Below are 13,497 nucleotides of genomic sequence, written 5' to 3' on the forward strand. Positions count from 1 at the left end.
TAATAAGAAAATTTTACATAAAAGAAAAAAATGATATAGAAAAAGGTCAAATTTTTTTTTAGAGTTGTTTTTTTTGCTGGTTTTTAGTCTTACTCTCGTTTGAAAGGCGGAGTAATTGAATAACTAGTTAATAAAAAAGGGTGAATTTGGTAGGGATAAAAAATTTATAGAGAAAGAGAGAGAGAGAGGAGGATAAAGAAAAAAAATAATAGGAAGGGTAGGGTAGAGGATTTGAAATGATCTAATCTTTTTCATTATTTTTTTCTCTGTTTCTTCAAGCAGTCTCAATTGGATCGTTACCTTGGACAATTTCTTCTTCTTCCACAATTTGTTCTTCATCATCAGACCATCTTGGTTCTTTATTGTGATCGCCTTGTAAGCCTTCTTCCTCGTCTTCTTCGTCTTCATAATCTTCATAATCTTGTTTAAAACTTAAAGAAGGCTTAACTTGAGCAGAATCTAGAGTCCATTCATTCAAAGCACTTTCAGCATCGATGATAATTTGTTTTGAAGCTTCGTAACCGTCGTAAGCAGGTCTTGTTTCACCTGGAGTCACTGGAGAGTCATCAAGTAATTCTAGTAATGCCTTTCCGTAACCAGCGATCAAAGCGATTTTTTCAGAATGTTCAATGATTGAATCGAATTGATAATTGAAAGCTGCTCTTAATTTTGATCTTGTAATATTTGAAAGTTGAGCTTCTGCTACTAAAGATTCAGCTTCTGCTCTAACTAATTCTTGTTCTAATACTTCAATCTTTGGAGAACCAGGATCCTTGTATTTCAAGTATGCGATTTTATCGGTGATTTTATCTTTCCTATCTCTTGAAGGTTGTACTGAACCTTCGATATCTCTAATTGATTTCAAAGTTAGACGATATTGATCGTATCTATCAATGAATTGATCATCCAATTCACTTATTTCATAGATAAGAACACCTAATTTATCGGTGATATCACTGACATCATCATCATTCTCAAGACCCCAAATAGACAGTTGTTTTGCAGCTTCACGTCTTTCATTTGCAGCGATTTCCATTGAACGTAAGACATTTTTTTCAATTTTAACCAATTGAGATAATTTTCTTGATAATTCTGGACCAAAAGCGCCTGCAGCATTCTTACGCAATTGGAAAGCAAGACCACCTTTACCGAAAAATTTATTTTTTGTAGTTGAAGTTGGTGGAGGAGGGTTTTGCAATTGAGAAGCAGTTGGAGCCCTCGAATTTCTTAGAGAGTAAGTTCTGTGCATTATTTTTATTTTAGAGAAACTTTCCTTCCAAATCGATTATGTCGAACGTAATTTCCAGATTGCTTTCCTATATGTATATGATTCGTTGTATTATAACAAAGAAACGAGACACTATTGAAGAAGAAGAAAATTTTTTTTTCCTTGACACTCCCTAAATGAAAGTTTTACTCTTTTATATATTATGTGTGTGTATTTTTTTTCTTTCTAAAAAAATGGAGAGGGAAGGAAAAGCGAGAAAAATACAATTTGAGATTGAGAAGAGAGAAAAGCCAAGGGAGAAGAGAAAATATTAAAAAGATTAAGGGAAAAGACAGAGAGACAGAGATAGAGAGAGGGAGAGAGGGGAAGAGAATTATTGGGGACGGGGGTTACCCTATGTGAACAGATCATCCATTACATTGTGTGTAGTAAGTCTGCTGTCTGCTGCTGCCATTGCTTATATATGTTATGTATATCATGAGAAGAGGCTAGGTGGCTCTGTCTTGAAGTCCCCTTCCATTATCATGTGTGGATTGGCACAGCCATTCCAATTTTTTTTTTTTTTCTTCTGTGTCAATCTCTTTTCCAAAGGGGCAGACGGGAAGAAAGAAGTTGAGGGGCGGTGAAGGGAAGAGGGATTTGCAAGCAGAGCAACAAATATGTCACAGCGGGATCACACATTTTCCATCTTCAGTGATCTCTGTTCGTGTCTTATGTTATCACCTGTCTCTTGGCCGAACAATGTTAGTATGTAGTCGAGCAATAGTGCTGTGGCTGACAGAGAGACTTGGAAGATGGCAGACACTGTCCGGGGATTGTGCCCAACCACTTGCTCAATTGATACAACCGCACTCACTGCCATATCTTGATACAGTTATTAAACAAAGTGTTCTCGATCCGTCCCAACGTCTTACAAATAACGTCTTTGTTTCAGTCCGCGAAACACAATCTGCAACTTGACCATCACTTATATCGCTTTGTATATCGATTCCCATACCATACATACATGGTCAATTTCACATAATTGACAATGCGGCATCCCAGCAAAGAGCAAATATCTTCTAATCATATAAAGAACATTTAAATATTCTAGAAAATTTTTCGCAACACATGTAATTATGTAGAGGATTCAGTCCCAAGAACGTATCCATGGGTGCACTGAACGTCCAACGCACTCGAATATTAAAGGAAGTCTTCGCTCGTGAGCATATATAATCTTTTTAAGCTGCCAGCAAAGAGCAAATTTGTCAGCAGGCTTTGTCATTTTTAACATTCTAATCCGCGTCCGAGTCGAAACTTTCGTAAGCGTCATATTACCTAACACAGATTACTTATCTTCAATGCTCGAACTATCTTTAACAGAAAGTATATAAACCATCGGCAATCCATCAATAAAATGAATATGATTCTTGGTTCCTATAATAATAAAATATCAATAACAACTACAATAACTACAAACAAAAATGGTCGCTAACAAGAGAGTTTTAATCGCTTTAACTTCATATCACGGTCCTTTGTACGCTGATGGCAGCAAGACTGGTGTTTTCTTAGTCGAAGCTTTACATCCATTCAACACCTACAAAGCTAGAGGCTACGAAGTCGATTTCGTTTCTGAAACTGGTTCCTTCGGTTGGGACGCTCACTCTTTAACTGAAGATTTCTTAAACGGTCAAGACAGAAAAGATTACGAAAATAAAGACTCCGAATTCAACAAAGCTTTAGCTAACGTCAAGAAGCCAAGTGAAGTCAATGCTGCTGACTACTCTATCTTCTTCGCTTCTGCCGGTCATGGTACTCTATTCGACTACCCAACCGCTAAAGGTTTACAAAGCATCGCCGCTGACATTTACGAACAAGGCGGTGTCTTATCTGCTGTCTGTCACGGTCCAGCTATTTTTGATGGCTTAAATGACAAGAAGACTGGTAAGAACGTCTTAACTGGAAAAGTTATTACCGGTTTCACTGATGTTGGTGAAGCTATCATGGGCGTCGACACCGTCATGAAGGAAAAGAACTTACTTTCTGTTGAAGATATTGCTAAGAAATACAATGTCAAATATTTGGCTCCAATTGGCCCATGGGATGACTTCTCCATCACCGATGGCAGAATTGTTACTGGTGTCAACCCAGCTTCTGCTAGCTCCGTCGCTACCAGATCCATGGATGCTGCTGAAAAATAAACGATATACCTTTTATAAATATTTATTAACTATTCTAATTTTATAATAAGGTTAAGACTAGTTAAAGTAAATTCTTTTCGCTGAGATTATTTGGGAAATTAGATGGTAATTCTCCAGGAGGACAATTAATCACTTCATCATTATTTTTCCCGCAATCGCTCATAAACGTTAAAGTTGCAAATTCATCAATCAGTTTAGTAGGATAAGCTGGTCCAGCATCACGTAGAGCTTCCATCTGTGGGATAAAGTCTCTTTGCAGACAAATAACTTTTTCTGGATTATTTACAACCCATCGTGGGTACCAAATGGTACCGTGAACAAACTTCTGTTCTAAATTAACAATAATACTTACATCGGTACCCTTTGGTTCCAACCAGGACAACTTGTAAACGTCTGCTCCAACACGAACCATGTATATGTTTTGACCGATTTCCCATAAACCACCAACAAGACCTTTATGAACTCGATAATCCATCTCACTTTCGTTTCTTATATAAATTTCACAAATAAAACCATTTTCATACGTGTAAACTAGACGCTTGCCTACAATAGCACTTAAATCATGAAGATCAAATGATACCATCTTTCCGTATATGTTGTTCCTGTGTTTCCCTTACCTTTTAATTGGGGACTAACGACCATGAAATACGGTAGTATTTATACATATATTGATTAAGTTTATAAGGAAAAATAAACTGGCTGTTTTGCAGAGTAGTGGCAGGAGAGTGATGCGTATACGAATGATTTCAGAATCTAATTATCGCAAGATTTTAGCAGCCTATATACACTTAACATTCCGGATGTGCAGAGTGTACAGTAACCGAACCGAACCGTCCACCTGCCATATTCTTCCATGGCCGCCGTGGCAACGCGGCACATACATATGTATATAAATGCAAAAGTAGATACTGAAGTAATTGGAATATCTGGCAAACACTTGTATGGAATGTTCGTTTATACGTCCAAATGAATGTTCCAATCAATTTTGCTGCGGTATTTTGGCGTTCGTCTCTCGTTTACGGTTGCAGATCGAAAGAGAATAAATGGCGTTATTTTGAAGAGAAGAAGTACGGGGAAAAATGTTCAATTTTGGTACCTTAAAGTGTATGAGAAGCGAGATGATAACGGAAGACGCCATAGACGAAGGTCAATAATTCTCGCAACGGCTTGTTGAGCCATTCATTTTTAGTGTAAACTTGCGAACCGACAGACGTGGAACCCCGCACCAAGAGTATCAGCGAAGCAGCCGTTCACTTGAAACCTTGGCTGAAATACGGAAAGGTATCGCTTGGGAGAAGGATCCATAACGGTTCCGTCCGCCTCACGGAACCTGTACCTGAATTGACACTTCTTGGCTGAAAACATATAAAAGGGAAGTATAAAACGTCAAATTCAGATTCAAAATTCTATCTTTTTTCAATGGCATATTCAATTTTGATAAAATTGATATTTATATATACATCTACCCACCAACTCAAAATAATATGCCTGCATTTGACAAACACGATTTAAGCGGTTTTGCTGGTAAACACATTGTTTACACTTACGACAACGGCTGGAACTACGAAATTTACGTTAAAAATGAAAAGACAATCGACTACCGTATTCATTCTGGTATTGTTGGTGGTCGCTGGGTTAAAGATCAAGAAGTCTACATCGCTCGTGTCGGTGAACAAATTTACAAGATTTCATGGACTGAACCAACTGGTACTGACGTCAGTTTGACTGCCAATTTGACTGACTTAATATACCACGGTACCATCTTCTTCCCACGTTGGGTTATCAACGACCCAAAGAAGACTGTTTGCTTCCAAAATGACTTCATCCCAAAGATGGAAGCCTATCGTGCCGAAGGTCCGGCCTACCCAACTGAAGTTATCGATGAATTCGCCACCATCACCTTTATTCAAGATGCTGGTCTCAATGATAATGATCTGATCAGTGTTCCACCTTCTGAGTTGCCACCAAACTTCCCAGAATGTCTACGTAAGAACAAATAAGTCTACATGACATAATTCCATCCACCATTTCGCTCTCTTCTTTTATACGTTTTATATAGCATTTAACAAAACTAAATTAGCTTAGTTCTCCCACTTTTCCTTCCTCTTCTTGGAAGCATACGATATGATATTCGCTTCAGTAATGATAGAGCTTCTTATTCAATGCAGATCTTTTATATGACTTTTATCCAATCTCTCTCCGAAGGAAAAACTTTGAATTTGACGGGAAATATTCCGTCCAGAAACCAAACAGTATACAATATTTTGAAAAATTTTGATGATTAGAAATAGTCATATAAAGTAACATCACTACGTACATAAAGTGAGATTTTGCATTTCTCTGAAAGCTACATTGGTTAAGAATAACCACGCAAAATTGCATTCATTTTCGCTACTTTCTTTCTAGACAATCAAGATCTCTCCTTTTAACACTGTAAAGAAATAGAAGAAAAAGGTAGATCACTTACTGACGTATAAGAGAAAGAAGAAATGTTCCGTGGTGGCTGCATAAGCCTATCTAGTAGGCATCGCTTCGAAGATACTTTGGCATTGTTCATAGTGTTTTTAAGTTTCAATCACTTCTCTTCACTATGTTTATTAGTCACTTTCATTTTAATGACCAAATTCAAAAATTTTATCACCAATATGTTTATTACATTATTTCTTCAAAAGAAGCCTTCGCCTCGTATCGAAGAAGTTTCCCATATTGAGAGCGTAGGCTCTTTGTCTTCACAGTCCTCGTCCATGAAGGTCCCAAATGGTGCAGCTACTAGTAAAAAATTATCTCGCAATCAAAACACAAGTATCTTCAAAGAGAAATTCATATTGGCCCCATTTCTACACGCGGTAGTTGAGTTCACACTGGCTACAGTCCTGAAAGTATATGGAGGAAACTACTTCGTAGTGCCAACTGAAAAGTTAGCAATTGCAATCATTGCCTCGTTTATGATTAACGATCCTGGTGATTGTTTAAGTTATGCTACTATTTGCACAGTCCTTTATGCAGTATCAAGTAATATACTGAAGAGATTGGCCCCTTTCAACGACGGACCACCATTCGTTTTCTATCAATCAATAAAGACATTCCCATTGAAAAGTCCATTGATATCATTTTTTTACAGATACTCTTTGATTCTGTTTAAATTGCTCCATTTGTTTGTCCCCACAATTCCTAACGAATGGAACAAATATATTACCCATCTTTGTTACTATCTATCTTTGCACATTGTATACACACAGTTTGCAAGAAATACAGTATTTTCTAGCGATTCTCAGCAACCAGTGGCGAAGAAAAATAGTGTTTTACGTTCCTTATCCACGTCTTCTCCTCATGGTTTCAAGAGCCATCAAGCCAAAGATGAACTCCATCATCGAATTCCCTCTGCAACTTCTCAAAGAATTTTATCATCTTCATCAGCAAAAAATGATAATTCTTTGAACACAAATGTTATTAATGATAATCCAGCAGGTTTGAAAAACAATACTGCAAATATAGGAAAGTCAAACAACAATAAAACTTTTGTTAATAATATTTTACCCCATTTCACTAATGTTGTTGGTCAAATCAAGACTTTTGAACCAACTGTGACCGTTCCAGAAAAGACCAACGTACAGACAGTCACTACTACTTCAACAGAAAAAAGTTCCAACACTTCTTCAAGTAACGTTGTGCTTTCAAACAATGAAAATAATTTTATAAATCAATTTTATGAAATAGGTATTGAAAATCTGGACACTGAAATTTCAAGTGATTTGAAAACAGATATTACCGTAACATCAAATTTGGAAAATTTCATTAGGTATCTTTTTGAGGCTGATAAGAAAGTTTTAATTTCACCCCTTTGGTCCATTTTAGTCACTTTGAAAACTACAAATTTCGAAAAGAAATATTTGAAGGAATTTAAAGAAACAAAAGAGAAAGTCGATGATTTAACTCCACTCAGCTCATCGAATGATGATACTATAACTCCAGTACCCTCTGTAGAAGAGCATGGACCGCACAATTCTCTTGATTACTCTGCAATTGACGGCAGGAAAAGGACTAAAAGTGTATTCAATCGTTCTGACGACCCCTTGAACTCTATGGCTTTGATTGCCCAGACAGCATCTGATGATTTTAGTCAATTGAACCTATTATCCACGAATGATAACATATTCAACAGAAAAGAAAACGATTATAAAGTCTGTATCGTGGAAATAGGTACGCATAGTTTAACGTTTCACATTGAAAATTTACACGACGGTGAACTCATCGTTCTGGTTAATGGACTTATTTGGTCTGAAGTCTCTTGTTCTTTGATTTTAGAGCACGTTGGTGAAGAATATGTCGTTGTTAATGGGCTAGTACCTTCATGTTCTTATGACATACAATTTATTAATAGGTTAAATCAGACCGCAGTATTTTTTAATACCGACTTGATAATTAGAACAAAAGGTCAAGGTGATCGTAATGTGTCCGACGATTCAGCGGATAAGCTTTCTAAAAATTTTGAAAAGCTAGATCTTACTTTCCCATCTTATTACCATAGAAAATTTTTATCACCTTTATTGACATTAAAGCACTCTGTCCTGACCACAAATGCAAATTTATCAGATGAGAGGCTTAAACTGAAAAAAACAAAGAAAGAGATTACCAAAAAACTGAATGCATTTAAACAAGAAATTGACCATTTGAAGAACAAATTGAAACAAAATGCATCTACAGAGGAGAAGAATTCATCTAAAGTGGAAAATCTGAAAATTGCGCTTCAACAAAATGAAAATTCTGTAGCTGAATTAGAAGAAGAGTTTAAAAACGTAAGCAAGGATGAATTTGAGCTAGAAGATAGATACTTGGAGAAAAAAAATTATCATCTCAAAAAGGAATTAGAATTCAGTAAAGCTGAAGAAAATTTGAAGAAGAAATTAGATGAAGTCACAGGTAAAATGGGAAAATTAGAAACCGAATACAACCAGTTGTTGTCAAGAAAGGAGAAATTAGAAGCTAGACGTGATAGGTTACAGAAAGAATTGGACCAAAATAACGAAATATTTGAAGTATTCAAGGCTAATTTCCTTCAAAAGAAGGAGAAGGAAAGATCCAAGAGAGAAGATATAAGGGCTCGTGAGATCAATGAATTGGAATTGCAAATTAAGGGTCTTGAGCAGGATATTAGCCGTCTAGAGGCTGAAAATGAGAGAATTCAACCAATTTTGAATCGTTATTAAGTGAAATATAATTTGTTTTCACGGCATATACACATATATAACAGTTTAATGTTACACTCTGAGTTGATTGCATGTAAAACATCTGATGAATATCTCTTGGGTTTCTAACTATGCTAATAGAATTTATATACCTGACGTTCGATAACTTGGATACCTATCCGAGATATATACATGGTGTTCTACATGATCTTAGCATGAAAATAACATTTATTTAATTCTCTCAATTGTAGCTGCCTAACACCTTGCTTCGGAATCGAATTATGGGGACCGATTCTTATTACTAGAAGCTAATATACGCTGTTTACCCTCATCTTACAGGTTGCCTCCTTAGCTTAGTGGTAGAGCGTTGCACTTGTAATGCAAAGGTCGCTAGTTCAATTCTGGCAGGTGGCATATTTTTTACAATCCCCAAAAAAAATAAAAATTTTTCTGCAATGGAGTGCTGCACATAATCCAGCGTCCCTACAATGAGCATATCTCCATACGTACTGTTCATTCGTGAGAGTAATGCATATAAGCAGATAGCTTGCCTTGTTATATAACTTCTAGCACACCAACATAACTTCGCACGATATGCATTTTTCCCTTCAGCTTCGTTTCTCTCCGCCTAAAAGAAGAAACCAAAAAATTGCTCTTTCTCTATGCTCGGCGGAGGGAAAGTTTCGAATTGAATTTTCCCTCGCTGGAAAGAAAGCCCAGCTTGATTTCTCTCTCTCTCCAGAGAACGCGCTGCCCGTGTGTTTTGCCGGGAGAGGGAAAGCTCGCCTCTGTGTGAATAGTTAAGCTCTAGGCGGAAAATTTTCATTAGAGGAAATTGAAATTTTTCAATTTTGAGATGATCAAACTCAAGGTGTTCTAGTGGTCATAACTAGCATAGATACCAAGATTATACATTCTGCTGCTAGACCTTTGATTACTCACTCAACTGGTTACTTATTACATTCCATTTCTCTGTATTTATATCTATTGTGAATTCATATACCTTCCAGATTACATCGAAAAATGGTTACAACGAAGAGAAAAGCCTCTGAACTTACAGAGTCAGGCGATATTACAACTTCCAATAAGAAGGTTAGTTTGAAAAGTGACATAGAAAATGATACAAAGCTCACTGAACAGCATTTAAGTCATAGTGATGAGGATGATACGAGCGATGAGGACGAAGAATCACAAGTGAAAAGTAAGAATACAGCAAAGAATAGTAGCACAGCATCTCAAGATATACATATAGCGAGAGAAACAGCAGAGTTATTCAAATCAAACATCTTCAAATTACAAATAGATGAACTACTAGAACAAGTCAAATTAAAAGAGTCTCACGTTTTAAAAGTGGAAAAATTTTTACATAAATTATATGACCTTATTCAACAAGTTCCTGAGTGGGAATCAAAATCTATGTCAGAAGTCAACTCATTTTTCAAAGATAAGGTCGTTTCTGTTCCATTCGTTGATCCAAGGCCTTCTGAAGCAACAACTAAATACAAATTTGATTATAAGAGACCAGATGTATCTTTGATTGGTTCCTTTGCATTAAAATCCGGTATGTACCAACCTCAAGGTTCTGTCATAGACGTACTATTAACCATGCCGGAGTCTTTATTTGAGAAAAAAGATTATTTAAATTTCAGATGTTTACATAAGAGAAGTGTCTATTTGGCTTACTTAACTCACCATCTATCAATTTTGTTTGCCAAGGAAAAACTAGATAGTTTCCTGGCTTTAGAATACTCTTACTTCAATAATGATCCACTATTACCAATTTTAACTTTGAATTGCCAAAAGCCAATAGAAGATCAACATAATGAACTAAATTTCTATAAGACAAAATTTTCAATCAATTTAATTATTGGATTCCCATCCGAGATATTTGAACCAAAAAAATTATTACCAAATAAGAATTGTATTAGAGTAGCGAACGAAGAAAATGCATTACCTGCCACACCACTCTACAATTTTGCAATCCTTTCCTCATCTACCCACGAAACCTATCTAAAGTACCTTTACAAAGCAAAGAAACAAACTGAATCATTCCAAGAAGCAATAATATTAGGTAGATTATGGTTACACCAAAGAGGTTTCTCTTCAAAATCATCACATTCTGGCTCTCTAAGTGGGTTTGGAACCTTTGAATTCACTGTGCTTATGGCTGCCTTGTTAAATGGTGGCGGTGTCAACGGTAATAAAATCTTATTACACGGTTTCTCATCATACCAGTTATTCAAAGGTGTTATAAAATATCTAGCCACTATGGATCTTTGCGATAATGGCCATCTACAATTCCACTCTGATATTAACTATGCTGCATCCCTTTCCAAATACGTCCAAGAAGGTTTTCAAACCCCTACTTTGTTCGATAAAACTACAAAAGTCAATATCCTAACAAAAATGACAGCTAGCTCATATCAGGCTTTGAAAGTATATGCAAAGGAAACTTTAGCAATGCTAAATAATGTTGTTCAAGACCAATTTTCCAATATTTTCTTAACTAATATCGGTAAACTAGATCAATTGAAGTATGATATGTGCTTTAATGTTTACTTTCCACAAGTCGGCAATGGTCCTTCCGCTTCAATCTTGACATCCAAATTCACTGCAAGTGAAAGAGTAAAATTCATTACTGCCGAAAATTTTCTAGTCAATAAGATAACGAGTGTTCTTAAATTCGCACTCGGTGATAGAATCAATGCCTTGGAAGTTGAATTAGCAGGCCAAAGATCAAGCTTCCCAGTTTCAAAGAGAAAAGTCCATTCTAATGGCTTAAATTTGCGTTGTATCAAAATTAAGCTGTTAACTAACCCAATGGAATCTGAGAAGTTGGTTACCAAGGGCCCAGCTCATTTTGAAGAGGTCACACCAGAAGCTGCTCTGTTTAAAGATTTCTGGGGTCCAAAATCTTCCTTACGTCGTTTCAAAGATGGCTCCATTATAAACAGTTGTGTCTGGTCCACATCTTCATCTGAGCCAATTGTCTCTGCCATAGTAGATTTTGTATTGAAGAGACATATTTCTGAAAAAATAAGGATAGAAAACAACATCACAAGACAAATACAAGATTTATTGCCACTACCTAACCTACCAGCAAGTTCTAATACCTCTGTACTAAACTTAACAAGCTTTTTCAATTTGAAAAAGTCGTTTGATGAATTATACAAGATTATGTTCAAGATGAAATTACCACTATCTATTAAATCATTATTACCTGTCGGCTCTGCATTTAGATACACAAGTCTTTGCCAACCGGTTCCATTTGCATATGCCAATCCAGATTTCCTTCAGGATGTTATCTTAGAATTTGAGACATCACCAAAATGGCCAGATGAAATTTCTTCCTTGGAAAAATCAAAAACTGCATTCTTATTGAAAATTCAAGAGCAGCTAGCTTCTCAGTATGGTAGTCAATATAAATCTTTCTTCACTCGTGATGAGGTAGTTCCATTCAATTTAGACGTCACCGCCTTAAATGTTTTAACTCCCGAAGGTTATGGGTTCAGATTCAAAGTTTTAACTGAACGAGACGAAATTCTATATCTAAGAGCCATATCCAATGCAAGAAATGAGGTCAAACCAGAATTAGAAAAAACATTTTTAAGTTTCACATCAGCATATCTTGCCTCAGTTAGACATACAAGAACCATTGAAAACATCTCTCATTCATACCAATTTTATTCTCCAACTGTGAGACTCTTCAAGAAATGGCTAGATACACATTTACTGCTCGGTCACTTAAAAGAAGAACTTGTAGAGCTAATTGCAATCAAACCATTTGTTGATCATGCTCCATATTCTATCCCAGGTTCCGTAGAAAATGGGTTCTTGAAGATACTGAAATTTTTAAGTCAATGGAATTGGAAGGAAGATCCAATGATTTTAGATTTAGTAAAGCCAGAAGAGAGCTTTGATAGTTCTTTTGAAACCAGTATTGGTGCCAATGATTTGGATTCTGCTACTATGAAGAGACTTTCAGAAAATCTTACGCTGGCTCAATACAAGGATATCCAATCCAATTTTGCAAATTTAAGAAAGGGCGATCCAAATGGTTTACATGTTCAATTTTTTGTCGCTTCTAGAAACGACCCCAGTGGTATCCTATATTCCAGTGCCATTCCTTTAGCTATTGCCACTAGATTGACTGCATTAGCTAAGGTCGCTACTAACCTAATCCAGGCACACGGATTAAACGAAGAAACAATAAACTTACTATTCACTCCAGGATTGAATGACTATGATTTCATTGCTCGCTTGAAAGTCCCATTCAGTATGAAAACTTCCTGTGGTGTTTTGGAAAGCACAGAATTCAAAAACTTAACCTCATCTGGGTCTGCTTTCCCAGAGAACTTGGATGAACTAAGTGAAAAAATGGATCCAACATACCATTTAGTTAAGTATCTGAATATGAAGTACAAAAACAGTTTGATTTTTTCGAGCCATAGATATATTGGAGTAAATGGAGGCAAGAAAGGTGATAGAAATGTGATTACTGGTTTAATAAAGCCAATGTTCAAGAAACAACAGAAATTTCGTGTAAATATGGATTGTAACGTTAAGCCTGTTGATAATGAAAGTGTAGTTTTGAATAAGGAGGCTATATTTAATGAGATTGCTGCATTCGGAGACCAACTCATAGTAGATTTTCAGTCCCATTAAGTAACCAATAATTTATAACACATGGATATAACATGAATTTGTATAATATAAAGTTTTTAACTCAACTATATTGAATGTTACCGATTATTACATTTTATATGCGTGCTCTTAAAATAATTTGTACAAATATTATTAGCTAAAAAATATTAAAAGTGTGCCATGAAAAAGTGAAAAGCTCATCGAAAAAAATTTCAGTTGGATAAAGCCCACAATTAGAAAAGAGCACGCTCTACTCTAT

The 13,497-nt window shown here is 36.0% G+C and overlaps 6 protein-coding genes and 1 non-coding gene across 7 annotated transcripts; 5 read left to right on the forward strand and 2 right to left on the reverse strand.

Moving 5' to 3' along the window:
• Window positions 1–274: 274 nt before the first annotated feature.
• On the reverse strand, window positions 275–1,249 carry PIL1 (lipid-binding protein PIL1; the record flags this gene model as incomplete). Its single annotated transcript, XM_003959587.1, has 1 exon — window positions 275–1,249. The coding sequence occupies one exon, from the start codon at window positions 1,247–1,249 to the stop codon at window positions 275–277; it is 975 nt and encodes a 324-aa protein (XP_003959636.1).
• A 1,442-nt stretch (window positions 1,250–2,691) lies between these two features.
• Window positions 2,692–3,408, forward strand: KAFR0K01480 (uncharacterized protein; the record flags this gene model as incomplete). Its single annotated transcript, XM_003959588.1, has 1 exon — window positions 2,692–3,408. One exon carries the CDS (start codon window positions 2,692–2,694, stop codon window positions 3,406–3,408), a length of 717 nt encoding a protein of 238 aa, XP_003959637.1.
• Window positions 3,409–3,469: 61 nt separating this feature from the next.
• KAFR0K01490 (phenolic acid decarboxylase) lies at window positions 3,470–3,991 on the reverse strand (the record flags this gene model as incomplete). Its single annotated transcript, XM_003959589.1, has 1 exon — window positions 3,470–3,991. One exon carries the CDS (start codon window positions 3,989–3,991, stop codon window positions 3,470–3,472), a length of 522 nt encoding a protein of 173 aa, XP_003959638.1.
• Window positions 3,992–4,892: 901 nt separating this feature from the next.
• KAFR0K01500 (phenolic acid decarboxylase) lies at window positions 4,893–5,408 on the forward strand (the record flags this gene model as incomplete). Its single annotated transcript, XM_003959590.1, has 1 exon — window positions 4,893–5,408. One exon carries the CDS (start codon window positions 4,893–4,895, stop codon window positions 5,406–5,408), a length of 516 nt encoding a protein of 171 aa, XP_003959639.1.
• Window positions 5,409–5,897: 489 nt separating this feature from the next.
• Window positions 5,898–8,615, forward strand: NNF2 (Nnf2p; the record flags this gene model as incomplete). Its single annotated transcript, XM_003959591.1, has 1 exon — window positions 5,898–8,615. The coding sequence occupies one exon, from the start codon at window positions 5,898–5,900 to the stop codon at window positions 8,613–8,615; it is 2,718 nt and encodes a 905-aa protein (XP_003959640.1).
• A 321-nt stretch (window positions 8,616–8,936) lies between these two features.
• Window positions 8,937–9,008, forward strand: KAFR0Ktrna10T. Its single transcript has one exon. It is a non-coding gene; the product is annotated as a tRNA-Thr (tRNA).
• Window positions 9,009–9,617: 609 nt separating this feature from the next.
• Window positions 9,618–13,259, forward strand: UTP22 (rRNA-processing protein UTP22; the record flags this gene model as incomplete). Its single annotated transcript, XM_003959592.1, has 1 exon — window positions 9,618–13,259. One exon carries the CDS (start codon window positions 9,618–9,620, stop codon window positions 13,257–13,259), a length of 3,642 nt encoding a protein of 1,213 aa, XP_003959641.1.
• Window positions 13,260–13,497: the final 238 nt, after the last annotated feature.

This window comes from Kazachstania africana, chromosome 11 (genome assembly GCF_000304475.1).
Source record: "Kazachstania africana CBS 2517 chromosome 11, complete genome".
Taxonomy (NCBI): Eukaryota; Fungi; Ascomycota; class Saccharomycetes; order Saccharomycetales; family Saccharomycetaceae; genus Kazachstania; species Kazachstania africana.